The sequence below is a fragment of the Microcaecilia unicolor genome, chromosome 1 (assembly GCF_901765095.1).
Source record: "Microcaecilia unicolor chromosome 1, aMicUni1.1, whole genome shotgun sequence".
Taxonomy (NCBI): Eukaryota; Metazoa; Chordata; class Amphibia; order Gymnophiona; family Siphonopidae; genus Microcaecilia; species Microcaecilia unicolor.
In genome coordinates, this window is record NC_044031.1 from 444,455,961 (window position 1) to 444,480,831 (window position 24,871).

General features: G+C 45.7%; 1 protein-coding gene across 1 annotated transcript in view; it reads right to left on the reverse strand.

Moving 5' to 3' along the window:
- The window catches only part of RTTN (rotatin), a 478,682-nt gene that overhangs the window by 118,400 nt on the left and 335,411 nt on the right, over positions 1-24,871 (reverse strand). The window contains exons 35-38 of the mRNA XM_030212687.1: positions 15,763-15,871; positions 13,524-13,722; positions 11,872-11,962; positions 5,570-5,723 (exon numbers count right to left, since the gene is read on the reverse strand). Of these exons, the coding sequence (XP_030068547.1) occupies positions 5,570-5,723; positions 11,872-11,962; positions 13,524-13,722; positions 15,763-15,871 (553 nt within the window). The remainder of the gene's footprint in view (positions 1-5,569; positions 5,724-11,871; positions 11,963-13,523; positions 13,723-15,762; positions 15,872-24,871) is intronic.

Genomic DNA, 24,871 nt, shown 5'->3' on the forward strand with positions numbered 1-24,871 from the left:
GGTCAAACACTTCAGATGGCAGGAATTCAGAGGCTCAAAAGGAGGTTTCATCAGCTGGGTGAGAACGACGTTGAGATCCCATGACACTGGTGGAGGTTTGAGAGGGGGCTTTGACAAAAGCAAACCTCTCATGAATCGAACAACTAAAGGCTGTCCAGAGATAGGCTTACCCTCTACACGATAATGATAAGCACTAATCGCACTAAGCTGAACTCTTATGGGGTTGGTCTTGAGACCAGACTCTGACAACTGTAGAAGGTATTCAAGCAGGGTCTGTGTAGAACAAGGGCAAGGATCTAAGGCCTTGCTGTCACACCAGACGGCAAACCTCCTCCATTTAAAAGAGTAACACCTCTTCGTGGAATCTTTCCTGGAAGCAAGCAAGACTCGGGAGACACCCTCTGAAAGACCCAAGGAAGCGAATTCTATACTCTCAACATCCAGGCCGTGAGAGCCAGAGACTGGAGGTTGGGATGCAGAAGCGCCCCCTTGTTCTGAGTTATGAGGGTTGGAAAACACTCCAATCTCCACGGTTCTTCGGAGGACAACTCCAGAAGAAGAGGGAACCAAATCTGATGCGGCCAGAAGGGAGCAATCAGAATCATGGTTCCGCAGTCTTGTTTGAGTTTCAGCAAAGTCTTCCCTACTAGAGGTATGGGAGGATACACATACAGAAGGCCCTTCCCCCAATTAAGGAGAAAGGCAACCGACACTAGTCTGTCGTGGGCCTGAAGCCTGGAACAGAACTGAGGGACCTTGTGATTGACCTGAGTGGCAAAAAGATCCACTGAGGGGTTGCCCCACTCTCGGAAGATCTTGCGTACGACGCCTGAGTTGAGCGACCACTCGTGAGGTTGCATGACCCTACTCAACCTGTCGGCCAGACTGCTGTTTACGCCTGCCAGATAAGTGGCTTGGAGAAATATGCCGTGACAGCGAACCCAAAACCACATCTGAACGGCTTCCCGACACAGGGGGCGAGATTCGGTGCCCCCCTGCTTGTTGATGTAGTACATGGCAACCTGGTTGTCTGCCTGAATTTGAATAATTTGATTGGACAGCTGATCTCTGAAAGCCTTTAGAGCATTCCAGACTGCTCGCAACTCCAGGAGATTGATCTGAAGACTATTTTCCTGGAGGGAACAAACTCCTTGAGTGTGAAGCCCATCAACATGAGCTTCCCACCCCAGGAGGGATGCATCCATTGTCAGCACTTTGTGAGACTGAGGAATTTGAAAAGGACGTCCCGAGGTCAAATTGGATCGAATTGTGCACCACTGAAAAGAACTGTGAAATTCGATGGACAGCTGGATTACATCCTCTAGATTCCCGGCAGCCTAATGCCACTGGGAAGTTAGGGTCCATTGAGCAGATCTCATGTGAAGACGGGCCATGGGCGTCACATGAACTGTGGAGGCCATATGGCCCAGAAGTCTCAACATCTGCCGAACTGTGATTCGCTGAGACGCTCTGGCCATGGAAACTAGAGACAGAAGATTGTCTGCTCTCTCGTCTCGGGAAGATAGGTGCGAGCCGTCTGTGAATCTAGCAGAGCTCCGATAAATTCTAGTCTTTGAACAGGAAGAAGATGGGACTTGGGGTAATTTATTACAAACCCGAGTAGCTCCAGCAGTTGAATAGTCATCTCCATGGACTGTAGAGCTGCTGCCTCTGAGGTGTTCTTCACCAGCCAATCGTCGAGATAAGGGAACACATGCACTCCCAGTCTGCGTTGTGACACTGCAATTACTGCCAGGCACTTTGTAAACACCCTGGACGCAGATGCGAGACCAAAGGGTAGCACACAATACTGGAAGTGCTGCGCTCCCAGACGGAATCGAAGATACTGTCTGTGAGCTGGAAGCATTGGGATGTGTGTATATGCATCCTTTAAGTCCAGAGAGCATAGCCAATCATTTTGCTGAATCATGGGGAGAAGGGTGCCCAAGGAAACCATCCTGAACTTTTCTCAGACCAGGTATTTCTTCAGGGCCCTTAGGTCTAGGATGGGACGCATCCCCACTGTTTTCTTTTCCACAAGGAAGTAGTACCTGGAATAGAATCCAAGCCCTTCCTGCCCTGGTGGAATGGGCTCGACCGCATTTGCGCTGAGAAGGGTGGAGAGTCCTCAGCAAGTTCCTGCCTGTGCTGGAAGCTGAAGGATTGAGCTCCCGGTGGGCAATTTGGAGGTTTGGAGATCAAATTGAGGGAGTATCCTAACCGTACTATTTGGAGAACCCACCGATCGGAGGTTACAAGAGGCCACCTTTGGTGAAAAAATTTTAACCTCCCTCCGACCGGTAGATCGTCCGGCACGGACACTTTGATAGCAGCTATGCTCAGCTGGAGCCAGTCAAAAGCCCGTCCCTTGCTTTTGCTGGGGAGCTGCAGGGTCCTGTCTGGGCGCACGCTGTTGACGAGAACGAGCGCGCTGGGGCTGAGCCTGAGAAGGCTGTTGGGAAGGAGGATTGCACCTATGTCTATTATAGGCATAGGGAGCATTCTTTCTTCCCCGGAAAAAACGTCTACCTGATGAGGTAGAAGCTGAAGGCGCCCGGCGGGAGAGATTGTCCATAGCGGTTTCCCACTGGTGGAGCTGTTTATTATTATTATTTATTGCATTTGTATCCCACATTATCCCACCTATTTGCAGGCTCAATGTGGCTTACATAGTTTTGTTATGACATTGTCATTACAGAATATCAGATACAGTTAGTAGTGTGTAGAGATTAAGTAGGGAAGAAAGAGGAAGTGATTAGGCGGGTGATAGTAGCAGTGGATTTGACCACCTACTCGACTTTCTCACGAAAAATATTATCCCCCCGGCAAGGGACATTCGCAATCCGCTGCTGGACTTGATTGTCCAGGCCAGAGACACGCAGCCATGAGAGTCTGCGCATCACTATACCCTGAGCAGCGGCTCTGGATGCAATATCAAAAGAGTCGTAAGCACCCCTGGACAGGAATTTACGGCACGCCTTCAGCTGCCTGACCACCTCCTGAAAAAGCCTGGCATGCTCCACAGGGAGCTTGTCCACCAAGTCCGCCAGTTGCTTACATTGTTTACATTGTTCCGCATGTGGATGCTCGTGTAGAGCTGGTATGACTGAATCTTGGACACGAGCTTAGAGGACTGATAGGCCTTTCTCCCAAACAAGTCAAAAGTTCTAGATTCTACTACTACTAACTAGCATTTCTAAAGCGCTACTAGGGTACGCAGCGCTGTACAATTTAAACATAGAAGGACAGTCCCTGCTCAAAGAGCTTACAATCTAAAAGACAAGAGAACAATCTAAAGACAAGATTCCCGCCCTGGAGGCGCCGAGGCAAAAACTCTAGTACTCCTGGCCCTCATGAGAGCGGAATCCACAACCATAGAGTTGTGAGGTAACTGTGACCTCATCAACTCAGGTTCTCCATGAATCCGATATTGGGACTCAGCTTTTTTGGGGATGGTGGGGTTAAATTAGTCGTTTAGTCCAGTTCCTCAGCAATGTCTCTTTAAGGACATTATGCAGAGGAACAGTGGATGATTCCGTAGGTGGTGAAGGATAGTCAAGGACCTCGAGCATCTCAGTCCTGGGCTCCTCCTCAGATACCACAGGGAAGGGAATAGCCACAGACATTTCCCGGACAAATGAAGAGAAAGAAAGACTCTCCGGGGGAGAAAGCTTTCTTTCTGGTGAAAGCGTAAGATCAGAGGGAAGACCACAAGACTCCTCGGAAGAGAAATATCTGGGATCTTCTCCCTCATCCCACGAGGCATCCTCCTCGGTTATCAGACAAGAGTTCCTGAACTGCAGTTCGAAACCGGGCCCATTTCGACGCCAAGGAATCATGTCCCCCGATGGTGATGCCGAGAAGTTGACTTCCGTGCCGGCAGCGATGAAGCTCCCTCCATCGATGTCGACGGGGAGTCGACCTGGGTGGCAGCTGTCGCCGATGCCGCAAGCAGCACCGGTGTCGGGGACCTCACCACAGGGCCGGAGCCAGCTGCCACTTCTATCAACGGTGCCGAAGGCGCAAGCACCCCTGGCACCGGAACAGGCTGACGCAACAACCCTTCCAGCAAACCTGGAAGAATGGCTCGGATGCACTCGCCCAGAGTCGCTGGCGAGCAAGGCTGTGGGGTCGATGCAGGAACTGGGTCCAGAATCTGTTGAGGTTGAGGAGGCGGTACCGGGCTGTCCAAAGACCGACACCTTCTGAATGGAGGGTGAGCGCTCCCTCCCGGCGTCGGCGCTTCACGGGTGCCGAATCCTTCGACGCCCCGGAGCTCCCGGTACCGTGCTTAGAAGGCGACCGATGACAATGCTTCTTCGCCTTCGCTCAAAGCACATCGATACTCCTCGGTACCAACGAGGAGGACGTGGAATCCACTTGCCTCCTTGTGGTCGGTCCCGGTGGGCCTGTCCAGCAGGAGTCTTCGAGACAGGTGGAGACCCACTCGATGGCTCACTGCTCCCAGCCTGTGGTGTCCGGACAGCCATTACCTGTGCTCCTGATGTCGATGTCATCTCTGGTGCCGATATCGACGCCGCCGACCGCGGTACCGATGTCAACGTCGACGCTGAAGAACCGGGCGAAGCTCCAAAAAGACGATCCCAAAGAGCTTGTCTCGACGCCTGTGTCCACTTTTTCAAGCTAAGACACAACTTACATGCGTCTGGGCGATAGTCGGGCCCAAGGCACTGAAGACACCACGTGTGAGGGTCAGTACCCGAGATCGCCCGGTTGCACCGAGTACACTTCTTGAAGCCGCTGGGCGTCCTCAATGACACAGACGGAAAAATAGCGGCGGCAAAATCAAAATTCTCAATTGCGCCAAAAATAAAGGCACAAAAAGGAGAAAAATGCATACGTGTCGGAAGCGAAAGAAAACTTAACAGGACCTAAAACTAAGAAATAAAGGTTTTTTTTTTTTTTTTAAGGGAAACAACTTAAATGAAAAGAAAACGAGAAAAAAAGGAGACAAAAACCGAAAAATCAGTTGACGGCTCTTTCAGGGCTCATGGAGAGAGACCGCAAGCAGTCATTCTCTACCGCGGAGAAAAAAAGAACTGAAGAGTGACTCTCGCGCGATGGGCGGGAAGATGGCTGCGCATGCGCGGTGGCAATCGAAGGCTCTAGCAAACGTTTTGTTGCTAGGAAGATTTCCGTTCCTGGGGCTGCCGTGGACGTCACCCAATCGTGAGAACAAGCAGCCTGCTTGTCCTCGGAGAATGCGTAATTTAGCTAGAAGGGCTAGATTTTGTTGCCTTTGCATAGTATCATGGGACACAGGGGATCTGTATTAGTACTTTTTTCATGGGGTTAAAATTAATTAGGTTGAAATGATTAATTTATTGCATTTTAGGAAAAAAATGCACAATGTAAGGGGGCTTACAGCTTATGCGAAAACTATTAGAGAGCACTCAATATGGTTAAAATTGAGAACACTCTACAGGCAAAGAATGAACTAAAGTCTCTAGAAATGTATTATACTACTGTGTATGTTTTAATAAACTGGAAGAATCTTGGAAAATTAGTAAAAGCAATGTCTCCTGATATTGATAAAAATATATATTACCCCAGCCATCCTTGGAGCGTACAGCAAAAACATGGAAGGTGTGCTCTAGATTAGGAATCAGCAGCTCATCATGGAATATAAGGGCTGGTTCTATCAAAATGCAAGACTGCAACAGGCTTGATAAAGATGACAAATATTGAAGAAGGCACAAAACCTGTTTAATGAAATAAACCAATAAAACACATGACTTTATGTAAGCTAATACTGTTGTTATGAATCTTCAGGTATCAGAAATACATAGACTTCATTACAAGTGCTGATATACTAGTGATCCCTCCTACAGTCAATAATTGCATCATGGTGCTTGCTATAAAAATAAATTATTAGTACTGTGGTAATATAAATAAATTATAGTGGGTAGAAAATAAAATTGGCATATCTGGCATGACATCAATAATATTAATATAGCTTACATCTGTGACAACTCCATATATAACTACTGCTTTTATATTATACTTTATTAAAATGGTAATGAATATATTTATACTACAGATAAATGAACTATGAAGTCAGTATCCACCGGAAAGAGAAGGCCATGCACGGACTATACTATTACTGAGACATGTCTTAATACTGACTCCTCAGTGTTAAATGATCTTTGTCCACCCGGCTCTAAGATCTTGAGCTCTCCTAGATGAGAAAGAATGGGCAGTGGCTAATGGATAATTTACAAACAATTTTTTTATGTTACTCAAATTAATTATATTTGTACTCGAGATGCTTTCTTGCAAATTGCTCGATTCTTCTTTCCTGGGATCAGTTGAATTTATTTTAGTTTATTTACCTCCAGGTCAGTGGAAAAGTGTAAAACAGTTATTTACTGAGGGCCCTGTTTACTAAGCCACGCTAGAGGCACGTTAGCGTTTTTAGCACGCGTTGTGTAGGCGCCTACACTGCACACACTAATTGTATGCACACGCTAAAAACATTAGTGCACTTTAGTAAACAGGGCCCTGAGTTTTTATTAAAACAATTCGTAGGCTTTGATTCTTTATTGCTGCTAGGGGATATAAACTTTCATTTAGAAAACAGCAATGACTAAGATGCTGTTGATTTTTTTCTCACTACTGGATGCTTTTTCCCTAAATATATGTGATTTACAGGCTATCCATGAAAAAGGATATGCCCTTGATTTTCATTATATCTATCTCTCATTTAAGAATCAGAGATATTAGTTGGAAACAAATTCCTTGGTCTGACCATTATTTGGCAGAATTTATACTCTCACTTCTGGTGCCTCCTATTCAATCTAGTTCAACTACTTTACTACCCAGAACAGAATCAACTAGCTTTTGGAACAATGTTCTTTCTCAACTAGACCTTAAACATGTATCAGATCATTTAAAAACATGGCATAATGTCCTTTTTTCAACTGTTGATACTTTAGCCCCTTTAATTTCCAAAGTGAAACCGGTTAGGCATCAGGTTCCATGGTATATCAAAGAGTTAGCTGAATTTTAAGGACATTTATTTATTTATTTAACTGCCTTTATGAAGAGATTCACACAAGGCAGTGTACAGCAGGTACAGTTGAACATAAAACTTACAATTTTGGTCACAGCATAACAATAGTAAAATGACCAAGTATAAACATAAATACAATGAATGAGCTAAACTTGAAAACAGTAAACTGAAACCTAATAAAAGGACTACCATGAAAAAGGATTTAAAAAAAAATTATATATATATATATATATATATGTAAATGTTCGTTTGTTCAAAATCTTAATTCTCCGAAAGTTCGTCACCGATTGCTTTCAAATTTGGACACAACGTTGCATTCGAATATGCGCATGTTTTTATATACCTACTATTATATAGATGTCACAGCTGTCGTACTCACGGAGCGGAAGCAGTGCGACAAGTAATTGCAAATCAAACTGAGGAAGAACGGCCATCACCGAACGAGCAAAACAGACAAAGAATGGCTCAAATACGTGCCGAGGAAGCAGCAGAACGACGTGCAGCCAGACTTGACGATGCACGGTTGCGAGCACGACGATCGCGTTCTGCAGCTTCAGATCTGCTTCATTCTCAACAGAATCAACCCGACAGGCTGAGAGTGGCTTAAATCTCCGAAAATTCTTCACCGATTGCTTTAAAATTTTGACACAACGTTGCATTCGAATACGCGCGAGGTTTTATATACCTACAATTGCAAATCAAACTGAGGAAGAACGGGCATCAGCGAACGAGCGAAACAGACAAAGAATAGCTCAAATACGTGCCGAGGAAACAACACAGCTAAAAACATCGCTCGAGGCTCTTGATCGATCATTACAAGATTTGCGTGGAAACATCAGACCATTTGGGAACACATTACGGTAATATTGCTTGCAGGAGATTTCAGGCAAACATTACCTGTAGTTCCTCGATCGACACCAGCGGACGAAATGCTTGCCTAAAATACTCTACTTTGTGCCAACATGTAAAGACATTAAACTTAACTACAAATATGCGTGTCCAGCTGCAAAACGATCAATCAGCTCAGATATTCTCACATCAATTGCTGAAAATTGGGAACGGAAAGGTGCCGGTTGATCTGACCTCAGGACAAATTTCATTGCCTCATAACTTCTGCAATTTAGTGACCTCAAAAGAACAATTGGTTGAAAAAATATTTCCCAATATTCAAACCAATTATAAGAATCACGATTCGCTGAGTGAACGAGCTATTCTTGTGGCCAAGAACAAAGACGTCTACGAACTGAACAATATTATTCAGTCTAACATTCAAAGCGAGCCACTCACATACAAGTCCATCAACACTGTTCTGGAAGCAGATGAAGCGCTTAATTATCCAACACACTTTTCCAATTTACTCGATCTGCCAGGGATGCCACTGCACGTACTGCAATTGAAAATCAGCGTGCCAATTATCATGTTGCAAAATATCAACCAGCCAAAGCTTTGCAACCGCACGCGGCTTGCAGTAAAAAAAAAAATTAATGAGCGATGTCGTACAAGCAACAATCTTTACAGGACCTTTCAAAGGTGAACATGTCCTCATTCCTCGCATTCCTATGATTCCAACAGATATGCCATTTCAATTTAACAGATTGCAATTCCCAATTCGATTGGCATTTGCAATCTCCATCAACAAAGCTCAGGGCCAATCTTTAGAATTCATCCGTTTACATCTACACACGGATTGCTTCTCACATGGACAATTATATGTTGCATGTTCTACAGTCGGCAAACCAATCTCTATCTCTGCACACACAATGGAACAACAAAAAATATTTTATACCCACAAGCATTGTGAAATTAAACATATTAGAAATGTGCGCTTCCTCTTTTCTTTCTTTTCCATTTAACCAGACTGAGCCACAGCAACGTGTGGCCAGGTAGAGCTAATATATATATATATAATTACATTTGTACCCCGCACTTTCCCACTTAAAGCAGGTTCAATGCGGTTTACATAATAATACTGATTACAGAGTATTGACAGAGAAAATATATATATATTTAACAGCACTGAAATTCAAAAATCAGAAGAGTCCTTTTACTAAGGTTCGCTGAAAAATGGGCTGCACTAGTGTAGGCGAGTGTTTTGGACGTGTGCAGATCCATTTTTCAGCGTGACTGGAAAAAAGGCGTTTTAAAACCTTTTGCCAAAAATGGACGTATGGCAAAATAAAAATTGGTGCAAATCCATTTTGGGTCTGAGACCTTACCACCACCCACCTGCTTAGCGTAAGGTGTCACGCGTTAACCGTGTGCTAATCATCTATGCGCATAGAATGATTACTGCCCGGTTTCTGTTGAACGCCGAAAAAAAAAATTATTTTCTGGATTGCATAGTGGACGTGCATAAAAAATGAAATGACCGCCCGGGCCAGGCGGTAACTACGAACTGATGCACATTGGGCGTGCATAGGCGCCTATGCGGCTTAGTAAAAGGGCCCCAGAGATATGATACAATGTCAGCATAATACTAATGAAATATCTAATAAGCACACAATTAGAACATTCAAATAACACTGCCAAGATCCTAATGCTTTTCTACAATACAGCTTACCATACAGCTGAGGGGCCAAGTGCTGATATATAGATGGGGACAAGATGGGTGGTATAGAGGCATATTTTCAAAGCACTTAGCCTTCCAAAGTTCCATAGAAACCTATGGAACTTTGGAAGGCTAAGTGCTTTGAAAATATGCCTCAGAGTCAGTTAGGATAAATAGAGGGGTGGCTAAACTAAAGGCAAGATAAAAGAAACTGATCTAAATTACAGTGGGTGTAGCAAGCTAATCCAGGTGCAGAATGAGTGTATAATCAATCACCCTATGTAACATTATAGAAACAAACTTTTAGGCAATATAAGGCAGCCATCCATTTAGCAAAAAACACATATTATACCTCCTAGATAGAAGAAAGTTTTTTTAGATAAGAAGCAACTTTGTAGATTTTTCCGTAAACTAACATCAACTATGTCAGATCAAGTCAGAATACAGGTTCATCATCATTCAGCTAATAGCTTGGCATATTACTTCTCAGCTAATGAGGCTACTCCTCTACTACCTCTTGCTGTCCTCTCTCTTTCCTCCATCCCTCCCATCTTTTCATTTCTCTTTCTTCCCTCCCTCTCTCCCCTCCACCTGGTCCAACATCTCTCCTCTCTTTCTTCGCTCCTGTCCCAAGTCCTCCCAAAAATTACTATATTGAAGGGGGCTGGACAGGATCAAGAGGGCCCAAACTGGATTTTGTGGAATGGCAATCATCTCCCCAGTGGTGTTCACAGTGCATAAAGGGGAGGGGAAGCGTAAAGGTAGCTCTCTCGCCATGGGATAAGGGCAGGGAGAGCATGGCACTGTCCCCCTCCCGGGTGCGCATAGGGCATCAGGAAGCAACAGTAGTATCAGCTGGCAAAGGGTTCTGGGGCTGCAGCCTCTTGACAATATGTGGACCTGGTATCGGGCAGGAAGCTGCGGGTTTCGCACAAGTTGGGCTGAAGCTACCCCATGTATTTGTTGTAGCAGCTGAAGATGAGGCTCTGATCCCACTCTGCCACCACTGCAGCCTCCCAGGGCTGTGGTGCCACCCTACCTTTCTCGTGAGTGGAGGTAACCTATTGTCTTACCCTAAGAAAAGAGGTCCAAATCTCTCTCCATTTCTTTCTCTCTTCCTCCTCTCCAGCCCCAGTTTTGGCGCTCCCCCTTCTATCTGACCCCCCACCCTTCCTCCTGGGTTTACTTCTGTGCTGGTCACTGGCGACAGCAGCGATTCGCACAGAACATGCTCCAGGCTCAGGCAGACAGCATGTGTGAATAACTGTTGCTGCCGGTGACCTGGGCAGAGGTAGACCCAGGAGGAAGGGGGGGGGGGGGGGGGTCGGATACAAAGGGAGAACTGGACTTGGGACAAGAGGAGAATGTAAGTCTGCCACTGCTGCGGCAGTCCACTTGGAGGTGCTCCGGGGTGCAGATCACTGTCCGCCATTTGAGTAGCCCTGCTGTAGTCTGTCTTGTAGTTTTCAGCTGAACTTTGTCCGTAAGAACTTTAATGAAAGAAAGCCTTTGTGATAGCAGGAAAGGATATAGCAGAGTTTATGAAGAACATCAAGACCTGAAGTCTTGTTTCATAGCTAGATTAGCAGATCTGGGGGCGGATCTGCTAGCAGCCAACCATCAAAAACATGGAAAAGCCAGCAGATCTTAACAGAAAAATGGGCTGTTACAACTGCCAGACATTTGGTGAACATCCTGGGGTTTAGAGGGACAGCTTGATTGAGACAGTGCCAAACTGTGTCCACTTTACAGTGATGGACCTAACAATGAGCCAGGGGTAATGAAACACAGTAAAATGTTCTTATAGACTACCATCTTCTGTACTTTTGAAAAACTTTATTCTAGAGTTCTTCTGACACTTCTATGTTCAGACCTTTGCTTCAAATTCATAGAACACAAACAGCTTGATTCTTCATCCAGGAATATTTGAATCAGCTCACCTACTATGACTGGACACAAGTGGGATCTGCTTAAGTTATTACAGGCCTTCTTAAGGCAATTTTTGGAAATGGAGCTAATTTTGGCTTGCTATGACAAAAGAAGTGAAAACATACAATCAAGACTTTCTGGTTTATTATTATTTACTATTTGAATATTTCTAAATTGTTCTTTCACACTGAAAGTGTTGCCTATGTTGTGTACGTACATCAGTGAAATCAAACCCCTATAACACATTTTGAACTGTATCTTTTACACAGCAAAATGTGACAAATACAAAGGCCTGGAGACGTTTACAAGGCACTGAATATAACATTGTAGACATATCATAAACCATACACATACTACTGACCTGGGATTTTGTGCTTTCAGTGTAACAAGGACGAGGCTGTAGAATCTTCAGATTCCAAAACAACCTCTCAATCAAGTCACCATTTATAAGACTGGAATTAAACATCCATAAATAAACTTGTTAGTTCGATGTCACAGTTTTTAACTGACATACAAAACACTTACCCTAATTGTTTCTATTTTAGTCCCTAACAAGCATTATGAGCATGGAGACACTGTAAGATAAGCACATTTTTTGTTTTTGTTTGTTAGAGTAAATGGAATTCTATAATGGACAGCCCCCAAAATGGCATATATCTAGAAAGTGGTTCTCAACCCAGTCCTTGGGACACACCTTGCCAAGCAGGTTTTCAGAATATCCACAATGAATATGCATGGAGATATATTTGCATATAATGTAAGTAGTGCATACAAATTTATCTCTTGCTAATTAATTGTGGATATCCTGAAAACCTGAGTGGCTGGGTGTGGTCCAAGGACAGGGGTGAGAATCCCTCATCTAGTCCTGAGATTTTTTAACCTTTTTCGTCTCATAGCACACTTACACGGTGCTAAAATTGTCAAGGCACACCCCCACACATGGTCCAGCATTTTACCTTCTTCTCTCCCTCTCCAACACTGGCACATGGTCCAGCATTTAACCTACCCCCCTCCAACACCCACACATGGTCCAGTATTTTATCTTCCCCCCCCTCACAAATAGTACAGAATTTACCTTCTCTTCCCCCTCCCACTCTCATAAATATTCCAGCATTTATCTTCTCTTACCCCAACCCTCACAAATAGTCCAGCATATCTCCCTCCTGACCCGTTCTCCAGCAGGTGAACCATGGGCATAGACTGGGGGGGGGGGGGGCGAGGGGGGGCAGTGCCCCCCCCCAAACGACGAAGACGAGTTCTTTCCCACAGCGGCGAACAGGCAGGTGGGAAAGCAGCAAGCAAGCAGCCACGCTGAACTCCGTCCTTCGCTTCCTGAATCCTGCCCTCTCAGCGTCCCGCCCGCCCCAAAGGAAATGACATCAGAGGAAGGCGGGATGCAGAGAGAGGGCAGGATTCAGGAAGCGAAGGACGGAGTTCAGCGTGGCTGCTTGCTTGCTGCTTTCCCGCCCGCCCGTTCGCCGCTGCAGCTTCGGGAGTGGAGTGAGCCAGGCCTATCTAGTCCACTGTAACAGTCTGTAAGTAAGGAAGCCATTTCCACTCCCCCGCGCAGCCGTCGCCGTTCACAAACACAGCAAGCAAACCTGTGAGAGCTGCTGCTGCTGCATCCACGTTGTCGTTCTTGGGAGATGCTTTGAAGGGGGAGGGAGACGCTGGATAGAATGGGGAGGGGAAGAGAAGGGGATGGAAAGAAACAGGATGGGCAGGGGAGAGAGAAGAATTGTTGGACAACAGGGATTGATGGAGGGGACAGGGGAGAGAGGAAAGAAGGGTGAAAGAGCTGGCTTGATATCTCTTACATATTCATTATGGTTATTCCCCAAAAAAGCCAGCTCTTTTTCCCTTCCTTCCTTCATATTAGCATATTCATTTGAATATATATATGCAAATGAATATGCTAATATGCTCCTCATGCCAAAATGAAAAAAAATAGAACTTTAACAAGACAAAATGTTTATTCATCTGTTTCCAGATATTTAAGGACTCATTTCTTACCTACTCAGAGACATTAGTATGTGAGCTTGTTCAAGTGCAGAGCTGGTTTCCTTAGGAGTAACAATCAACAAGTTTTCCAGTAAGGTGCATACTGCTGAAAGGAGAGGAGGTGTAACCACTGTATAGTGGTCAGACACAATAGCAGAAAGGTATGTATCTTCTGGGCAGTGGGATACTGTAGTGGTGGTATCACTCTGACCTACAAATTAAACCAAAACACTAAAAATGGATTACAAGAAAAAAGGATAGCCAACTTTTACTGCAGGTCTTAAGGGGTAGGGAGGTCTAAACAGGTTCATGCTGTAAAAAGTCTAACATGGAAAGTGATGAGAATGTAGCAGTGTTTGGTCCAAAAAATAAGCTTTAATTCTGTATGAGGAATTGGATCACGTTAATAGGTTAATTCTATTCAAAGATGCAAGCCAAAACTGAATTTATGTGTATCTTGAATACTTGTTTATATTACACAGTTTGAGAATAATATTCAGCAGATGAGGCCAGCTTATAGTTCCAAAAATATTTTAAGTCAGCAAGCCTGCAACTTGATTTCCAGGACAGTTTCCTTAAGAAAATACATCAATTATGTAAGCCACATAGAGCTAAATAATTATATTTGACTAATGTGGGATCCAAGTATCAAATAAATAAAATAAATGTGCTAGGATGTCAAAATGAAATCCTAGTATATAACCCAGTCATCCATTTTCCTATGCAGAGGGGGAAGGATAGTTTTCAAAGGGTTGTTTTCCCACAGGTATACACCCATTTACCTGTGGAAATTTCTTTGAAAACTGTCCCAGTCTGAGAATCTATACTTCTATAGCACATAGGGCCAGATTTAGTAAATTGTGACCAAAGTTAGGAACAGTTAAGATCAGTGTTAAGCTAGTATTTAAAGGTTGCTCTGCGCAATGTGCCCTTTATAGGATACTGGTTTAGTGCGCTTCCAGTGCCTAACTTTGGGTGCGAGGACTTATGCTGCCAAAAGCTGGTGTAAATCCTTGAGTCCAACTGATGGCAGTTCGGTTCGCATATCCAAGTATTCTATAACATTCGCCAATTAAGCACTAACATTAGCCAATTAAGTGTGACTTAAGCACTTAATTGGCAGTAATTAGGACAAATGCAGATCTGCCCTATGCCCTATTCTATATAAAAGTGTAGGGTAGATCTGCATGTTAAGGTCTAATTACTGCCAATTAAGTGCTTAACATCAATTTGATCGTTAGCGCTTAATTAGCTAATTAAGCACAAACCTGAGATGTGACCCATACAGATTCTGCGGAATGTATAGAAATAGCAATAATTATAATTTCATAGTATTGAAAGAACTATTCATATGGGCTGGTGTTTTAACTTTTGCAATTTAGCAGCTCAACAGAGCTTCTAGGTAAATGACAAGATTATCACTTTACATTATAAAAGAAAAGAAACAGATCTGTAACTAAATTAGAAGATTAACTGATGTGTATGGCAAATTACTGGTCATTTTCTGTTTAAATCGCAAACTGAATAAAATATTACCCATCATGATATGGTGATTTAAGGGGAAACTTTTATGAACAAATAATTTAACAAAAAGCATGTTTCTTTTCTGATATTAACTCACTAGTGTCACATACATGAACTCAATGAACTATACCATTTGAGGAGGATATTCCAACCGAAAGCGTAAACAAAGAGCCTATTATTAGGGTTTAACACTTTATATACCACCTTTCTTTTTGGTAAGGAACAAGGTGGTTTACAAATATATGAATTGCATGAACTGTACCATTTGAGGAGGATATTCTAACCGAAAGCACAGAGCCTATTATTACAGTTGAACACTTTATAAACCACCTTCTTTTTGGTAAAAAAAAAAAAAACAAGGCGGTTTACAAACATATTAACTACTATAAACAATAGCTATGCTGCATAACCAATGAACAAAAAAAATGTTTATTGTCATGTTTTCATTTTTTTTCCATTTCTCATTTTCAACCCCTATCAAGTGTCCTCTGTTCAACATTATCCTTGTGATTGAATAACATCTATTCAATCTCTTATTTCAGGAGCTCATGTAACTTGAAAGGATGCTTCTATTTATTGACAAGTGAAATTCCTATGAACAAAGCATTTTGCATGGATTAGGAAAAAAAAAATCAATCCTTTACAAACACAACACATTTTCATCATTTTTCTCTCATGTTTTATATTTACCAGTAATGATATCAACTAGATATTAAAATTGTTTTACCTTGAGCCATAAGCCTGTCAACTGGGATTTCATGAACAGGATCAGTACACGATGGCAGAACAGGAGTCTGTATTGCAGTACTACTCCCCATAGAGGAAGACTCCAGTATCTAAAAAAATAAACCACAAACATGCCATTATTTTAATGCTAAATAAACTAAAGAGAGACAAAAATAATCTGTAGCGTATTCCTTATTATTCCACGCAACAAGCCAAAGCCATGACAAACATTATCCAAATCCTAGTCGCCATGGGATAGCAATTAATGATTTCTTGGGGTGAGGCAAATGTCACCAAAATTGCAACCAAGGCGTAAGATATTTGAACTTTCAGGGACTGATAGTCAAAAGCCCTTATCTGCATAGCTGCAGCTGCTATATAAAGTGAATAAAATAAAACATAGAAAAGAAAATAAGATGATACCTTTTTTATTGAACTAACTTAATACATTTTTATTAGCTTTTGAAGACAGCCCTTCTTCGTCAGATCAGAAATAAACACATTTTGATAACAGCATATATAAGTGAAACATCAACGTATTTCAGTGATGGTCTAAAAGGATGAGGGAGGGGTGGGTTAGGTGAGAGACAGGGAGGGTTGAGAGGACGAGGGACAGGGAGATATGCATGATGATCAGAGGGTGACAAAACAGTGGAATTTCATGGTTTATAATGGGCTAGAAAACCCAGATCTTTGTTAAGTCCTGTCTGGTGGGTGTCAAAATATTTAATCATTTTGACTTCAAAGGTCTTGCGTTCCTGTATCGTTTTAAAGTTTCCTTTCGGCATTCTCACCATAAAATCATTGGTACAGTGTTCTGGTTTTGTAAAGTGCTATCCCACAGAGGTAACATCCTGGTTGCCACTGGCATTTTTCATATGATGTCTATGTAAATTAAATCTCTTCTTCAGCATCTGGCTTGTTTCTCCAATATAGCATCCTTCGTCACATTTTTTACACTGGATGACATATACTACATTGGAAGTTGAGCATGTGAATGATTCCTTTATGTTGAATATTTTTCCTTTGTGAATGATCATGGGGTCCTGTGAAATGTTTTGGCATAGTTTGCAGCTGGATATATTGCAAGGATGTGTGCCATTCTCTTCTTTTTGGGTCTCTATTGAGAGCTTGCTTCTCACTAGCTTGTGTTTTAAATTGGGTGGCTGTCGGAAGGCCAGCACTGGTGGGGATGGGAATATCTCTTTCAGTAATTCATCCTTCTGGAGTAGTGGCTGCAGATCTCTTATGATTTTCCTCAGTTTTTCCAGCTCTGGGTTGTATGTCACTACAAGGAGGATTCTATCCGTGGCTTTCTTTTCCTTGTACTGTAGCAAATTTCCCCTGGGTATTTTGAGGGAGGAGGCAATATTCTTGGAGATTATTTTATGTGAAGGGTGGAAGCTGGAGTTGTGGAGGTAGCTGCATTTGTCTGTGGGTTTCTTGTATATGGATGTTTGTAAATGGACATTGCTGATTGAAACTGTGGTGTCCAAAAAATTGACTTTTTCTGGGGAGTAGTCAATTTTGAAACTAATTACAGGATGGTATGTATTGAAAGAACTGTAAAATTGTTTTAGAGTATCTTCCCCCTCAGTCCAAATCATTAAAATGTCATTGATATACCGGTAGTATGTTAAGGATGTGGTCTGATATGTATTCAGAATGTCTCTCTCAGTTCAGCCATAAAGAGGTTAGCATATTGGGGTACTGCCTTGGTGCCCATCAAAGTGTCCATGATTTGTAGGTAGATATCACTGTTATTTTATTCTATTTCTATTGATTACCTTTGAAGTGGCCTAACACGGCTACCACATCTCTCTCCTCTAGATAAAGTGCTTAACCCTAGCAGGCTTCACATAGTACGAGCTTGCACAAGTGTCTTCCCGACCGTCTCCTCAGTTTAACACTAAAGCAAATAATAAAGTAAAAATAACAAAGAAGACAACTCCAAAGGGAGGTGGGATTATGAGAATATGATGTAAGCTGTCTTCGGAGAATACCTGTTACAAGTAAGTATCATCGCTTTCTCCGAGGACAAGCAGGCTTCTGTCTTCACAAGTGGGGAATCCATAGCATCCAGGCTTACCGAAAAAAACAAACAGTGGTCAACTGGGCCTCGCAATGGAGAGGACATTACACAAATTAACCTGAAACGATATACAATCTGAATGAGAGTGCAACCTGGAAGAGAATAAAATGGGCCTAGGAGGGTGGAGTTGGATTCTACACCCCAAACAGATTCTGCAACACTGACTGCCCAAACCGACTGTCACATTGGGTATCCTGCTCAAGGCAGTAATATGAATGCGTGAATTAAAGACCATGTTGCTGCCTTGCAAATTTCTTCAATGGAGGCCGACCAATGCAGCCATGGCTCTGACATTTTGAGCCTTGATATGACCCTCCAAGGCTAGCCCAGCCCAGCCCAGCAGGGGCATAAGCGAAGGAAATGAAATCTGACAGTCAAACTGAAATGGTGTGTATCCCAATGGTGACTCCCATCCTGTTGGGATCAAAAGAAACAAAAAGCTGGGTGGATTGTCTGTGGGACCTTGTCCGTTCCATGTAGTACGACAATGCTCTCTTGCAAATCAAAGGTGTGTAAGCTGCTTTCGCCAGGATGGGCATGAGGGAGTGGAAAGAATGCTGGCAAGACAATCGACTGGTTCAGCTGGAACTCTGACACCACTTACGGCAGGAACTTAGGGTGCGAGCTGAGAAATATTCTGTTGTGATGAAACTTATTAAAAGGTGCATCCACTACTAAGACCTGAAGCTCACTGACCCTATGAGTTGAAGTAACAGTGGCTCAAAAGGAGTTTTCATCAGACGGCATGGAAGGCGCAAGCACCCCCGACACCGAAGCAGACTGGAGCAGCAATCCTTCCAGAAGCTCTGAAAGCAGGGCCCTGATGCGCTCGTTGAGAGCCGCCGTCAGACAAGGCTGCGGGGTCGGTAAAGGAGCCGGTGGCAGAATATGTCGAGGCTGGGGAGCAGGTACCGGGCTGCCAGAAGACCGACGCATCGGAACCTCCTGAATAGAGGGGGAGTGATCCTCTCAGCGCCAATGCTTCTCGGGTGCCGATTCATTCGACACCCCGGAGCTCTCGGCACCATGTATCGAAGGAGAACGATGACTGTGCTTCTTCGCACGATGCCTGTCATCGAGACTCCTCGGTACCAAAGAGGAAGACGTGGAATCCTCAAAACTCCTCCTCGGGGCCAGGTCCGACGAAGGTTGGTCCCGGGGGGCCTGCATAACAGGAGGCCTCGAGGCAGGTGGAAACCCACTCGATGCCTCACTGCTCCCAGTACGAATTGGTCTTTCGGCAGCCATTACCTCCGCTCCCGACGTCGATGCTTCCCTTGATGTCGACGCCGCCAACCTCAGTACTGATGTCGATGTCGAAGGACCGGACTGAGCCCAAAAAAGCTTTTCTCGTTGGGCTTCTCAAGATGCCTGGGTCCGTTTCTTCATACAAAGACACAGACTGCAAGGGGCTGGGCTATGGTCGGGCCCAAGGCACTGGATACACCAGGTGTGGGTTCGGTACCTGAGATGGTCCGGTTGCACAGAGTACAAGGTTTGAAGCCGCTGGGTGTCTTCGATGACTAGGAAGGAAAAACGACTTCGGCAAAATCAAAAGACGCGATTGTGCCTGATAAAAGACAAGGGCACAAATATAAGGGAATAACCCGGCCGCGACGAAAAACAAAGGAAACTTGAAAGGGGACAAAAGTAAGTACATTATGGGAACTTTTTTTTTTTTGTAATGACAATAAAAATAAAATAACGAAAAATCAGAAGAAAAAAATCGAAAACTCTAAGACTCTTTACTGGGCCTGAGAGAAGCACAGAAAAAAACTACCGCACCAGAATGCGGAGAAAAGAAAACTGCGGCACGAGTTATATTATATTGTAAACCGTTCTGATTTACTTTTTGTAATAAGCGACTGTCTAGTAAATAAACGATAAATTGGTGCGCGTGAACTCTGGCGAAACATTGTTTATATTTTGCTTGCAAAATGGCGATTCCTGGTCCGACGCGGACGTCGACCCACATGTGAGAACAAGCAGCCTGCTTGTCCTCTGAGAAATATCTTTATTTTGCTAGAGAATCTGTTTTTCTGTAATTGCTTTTTAAAATTTTCATTCATTTGCCCATCAGACCCCTAAGGTGAAAAACAATTTCAGTAATTTAAGACAAAGCTACTGATTAGTTAAATCAAGTTTTGTGAATTAAAAAAATACATTCAGGTCATAAAACAGCTAGTCCAACTGATTATCAAGAAAATAAAGCGAATGCTACATACCTGTAGAAGGTATTCTCCGAGGACAGCAGGCTGATTGTTCTCACTGATGGGTGACGTCCACGGCAGCCCCTCTAATCGGAACACTTTCTAGCAAAGTCCTTTACTAGTCCTCGCGCGCCGATGCGCACCGCGCATGCGCGGCCGTCTTCCCGACCGAACTGGCTCGTGCCGGCCAGTCTCATATGTAGCAAGACAAAGAGAAGGGAAGACACAACTCCAAAGGGGAGGCGGGCGGGTTTGTGAGAACAATCAGCCTGCTGTCCTCGGAAAATACCTTCTACAGGTATGTAGCATTCGCTTTCTCCGAGGACAAGCAGGCTGCTTGTTCTCACTGATGGGATATCCCTAGCCCCCAGGCTCACTCAAAACAACAACCATGGTCAATTGGGCCTCGCAACGGCGAGGACATAACTGAGATTGACCTAAAAAATTTACCAACTAACTGAGAGTGCAGCCTGGAACAGAACAAACATGGGCCTAGGGGGGTGGAGTTGGATTCTAAACCCCGAACAGATTCTGAAGCACTGACTGCCCGAACCGACTGTCGCGTCGGGTATCCTGCTGCAGGCAGTAATGAGATGTGAATGTGTGGACAGATGACCACGTCGCACCTTTGCAAATCTCTTCAATAGTGGCTGACTTCAAGTGGGCTACCGACGCTGCCATGGCTCTAACATTATGAGCTGTGACATGACCCTCAAGAGCCAGCCCAGCCTGGGAGTAAGTGAAGGAAATGCAATCTGCTAGCCAATTGGATATGGTGCGTTTTCTCACAGCCACTCCCCTCCTGTTGGGATCAAAAGAAACAAACAATTGGGCGGACTGTCTGTTGGGCTGTGTCCGCTCCAGATAGAAGGCCAATGCTCTCTTGCAGTCCAATGTGTGCAGCTGACGTTCAGCAGGGCAGGAATGAGGACGGGGAAAGAATGTTGGCAAGACAATTGACTGGTTCAGATGGAACTCCGACACAACCTTTGGCAAGAACTTAGGGTGAGTGCGGAGGACTACTCTGTTATGATGAAATTTGGTGTAAGGGGCCTGGGCTACCAGGGCCTGAAGCTCACTGACTCTACGAGCTGAAGTAACTGCCACCAAGAAAATGACCTTCCAGGTCAAGTACTTCAGATGGCAGGAATTCAGTGGCTCAAAAGGAGGTTTCATCAGCTGGGTGAGAACGACATTGAGATCCCATGACACTGTAGGAGGCTTGACAGGGGGCTTTGACAAAAGCAAACCTCTCATGAAGCGAACAACTAAAGGCTGTCCTGAGATCGGCTTATCTTCCACAAGGTAATGGTATCCACTGATTGCACTAAGGTGAACCCTTACAGAGTTGGTCTTGAGACCAGACTCAGACAAGTGCAGAAGGTATTCAAGCAGGGTCTGTGTAGGACAAGAGCGAGAATCTAGGGCCTTGCTGTCACACCAGACGGCAAACCTCCTCCACAGAAAGAAGTAACTCCTCTTAGTGGAATCTTTCCTGGAAGCAAGCAAGATGCGGGAGACACCCTCCGACAGACCCAAAGAGGCAAAGTCTACGCTCTCAACATCCAGGCCGTGAGAGCCAGGGACCGGAGGTTGGGATGCAGAAGCGCCCCTTCGTCCTGTGTGATGAGGGTCGGAAAACACTCCAATCTCCACGGTTCTTCGGAGGACAACTCCAGAAGAAGAGGGAACCAGATCTGACGCGGCCAAAAAGGAGCAATCAGAATCATGGTGCCTCGGTCTTGCTTGAGTTTCAACAAAGTCTTCCCCACCAGAGGTATGGGAGGATAAGCATACAGCGGACCCTCCCCCCAGTCCAGGAGGAAGGCATCCGATGCCAGTCTGCCGTGGGCCTGAAGCCTGGAACAGAACTGAGGGACTTTGTGGTTGGCTCGAGATGCGAAGAGATCTACCAAGGGGGTGCCCCACACCTGGAAGATCTGACGCACTACACGGGAATTGAGCGACCACTCATGAGGTTGCATAATCCTGCTCAACCTGTCGGCCAGACTGTTGTTTATGCCTGCCAGATATGTGGCTTGGAGCACCATGCCGTGACGGCGAGCCCAGAGCCACATGCTGACGGCTTCCTGACACAGGGGGCGAGATCCGGTGCCCCCCTGCTTGTTGATGTAATACATGGCAACCTGGTTGTCTGTCTGAATTTGGATAATTTGGTGGGACAGCCGATCTCTGAAAGCCTTCAGAGCGTTCCAGATCGCTTGTAACTCCAGAAGATTGATCTGCAGATTGCGTTCCTGGAGGGACCAGCTTCCTTGGGTGTGAAGCCCATCGACATGAGCTCCCCACCCTAGGAGAGACGCATCCGTGGTCAGCACTTTTTGTGGCTGAGGAATTTGGAAAGGACGTCCCAGAGTCAAATTGGACCAAATCGTCCACCAATACAGGGATTTGAGAAAACTCGTGGACAGGTGGATCACGTCTTCTAGATCCCCAGCAGCCTGAAACCACTGGGAAGCTAGGGTCCATTGAGCAGATCTCATGTGAAGGCGGGCCATGGGAGTCACATGAACTGTGGAGGCCATGTGGCCCAGCAATCTCAACATCTGCCGAGCTGTGATCTGCTGGGACGCTCGCACCCGTGAGACGAGGGACAACAAGTTGTTGGCTCTCGTCTCTGGGAGATAGGCGCGAGCCGTCCGAGAATCCAGCAGAGCTCCTATGAATTCGAGTTTCTGCACTGGGACAAGATGGGACTTTGGATAATTTATCACAAACCCCGGTAGCTCCAGGAGGCGAATAGTCATCTGCATGGACTGCAGGGCTCCTGCCTCGGATGTGTTCTTCACCAGCCAATCGTCGAGGTATGGGAACACGTGTACCCCCAGTCTGCGAAGTGCCGCTGCTACTACAGCCAAGCACTTCGTGAACACTCTGGGCGCAGAGGCGAGCCCAAAGGGTAGCACACAGTACTGGAAGTGACGTGTGCCCAGCTGAAATCGCAGATACTGTCTGTGAGCTGGCAGTATCGGGATGTGTGTGTAGGCGTCCTTCAAGTCCAGAGAGCATAGCTAATCGTTTTCCTGAATCATGGGGAGAAGGGTGCCCAGGGAAAGCATCCTGAACTTTTCTTTGACCAGATATTTGTTCAGGGCCCTTAGGTCTAGGATGGGACGCATCCCCCCTGTTTTCTTTTCCACAAGGAAGTACCTAGAATAGAATCCCAGCCCTTCTTGCCCGGATGGCACGGGCTCGACCGCATTGGCGCTGAGAAGGGCGGAGAGTTCCTCTGCAAGTACCTGCTTGTGCTGGAAGCTGTAAGACTGAGCTCCCGGTGGACAATTTGGAGGTTTTGAGGCCAAATTGAGGGTGTATCCTTGCCGGACTATTTGGAGAACCCACTGATCGGAGGTTATGAGAGGCCACCTTTGGTGAAAAGCTTTCAACCTCCCTCCGACTGGCAGGTCACCCGGCACTGACACTTGTATGTCAGCTATGCTCTGCTGGAGCCAGTCAAAAGCTCGTCCCTTGCTTTTGCTGGGGAGCCAAGGGGCCTTGCTGAGTCGCACGCTGCTGACGAGAGCGCGCGCGCTGGGGCTTAGCCTGGGCCGCAGGCTGTCGAGAAGGAGGATTGTACCTACGCTTGCCAGAAGAATAGGGAACAGTCTTCCTTCCCCCAAAAAATCTTCTACCTGTGGAGGTAGAGGCTGAAGGCTGCCGGCGGGAGAACTGTTCGAAAGCGGTGTCCCACTGGTGGAGCTGCTCTACCACCTGCTCGACTTTCTCTCCAAAAATATTATCCGCACGGCAAGGCGAGTCCGCAATCCGCTGCTGGATTCTATTCTCCAGGTCGGAGGCACGCAGCCATGAGAGTCTGCGCATCACCACACCTTGAGCAGCGGCCCTGGACGCAACATCAAAGGTGTCATACACCCCTCTGGCCAGGAATTTTCTGCACGCCTTCAGCTGCCTGACCACCTCCTAAAATGGCTTGGCTTGCTCAGGGGGGAGCTTGTCCACCAAGCCCGCCAACTGCCGCACATTGTTCCGCATGTGTATGCTCGTGTAGAGCTGGTAGGACTGAATCTTGGCCACGAGCATAGAAGAATGGTAGGCCTTCCTCCCAAAGGAGTCCAAGGTTCTAGAGTCCTTGCCCGGGGGCGCCGAAGCATGCTCCCTAGAACTCTTGGCCTTCTTTATGGCCAAATCCACAACTCCAGAGTCATGAGGCAACTGAGTGCGCATCAGCTCTGGGTCCCCATGGATCCGGTACTGGGACTCGATCTTCTTGGGAATGTGGGGATTACTTAGAGGCTTGGTCCAGTTCGCCAGCAATGTCTTTTTGAGGACATGATGCATGGGTACTGTGGACGCTTCCTTAGGTGGAGAAGGATAGTCCAGGAGCTCAAACATTTCAGCCCTGGGCTCGTCCTTCACAACCACCGGGAAGGGGATGGCCGTAGACATCTCCCGGACAAAGGAAGCGAAAGACAGGCTCTCAGGAGAAGAGAGCTGCCTTTCAGGAGAGGGAGTGGGATCAGAAGGAAGACCCTCAGACTCCTCGTCAGAGAAATATCTGATGTCCTCTTCCTCTTCCCACGAGGCCTCACCATCGGTGTCAGACACAAGTTCACGGACCTGTGTCTGCAACCGTGCCCGGCTCGACTCCGTGGAACCACGGCCACGGTGGGAGCGTCGAGAGGTAGACTCCCTCGCCCGCACCGGCGAAGCTCCCTCCACCGACGTAGTCGGGGAGCCTTCCTGGGAGGCTACCGCCGGAGACCTCACCCCGGACAATGGGCCAGCCGGCGCCTCGCTCGACGGTACCGGTGGCGCAAGCACCCCCG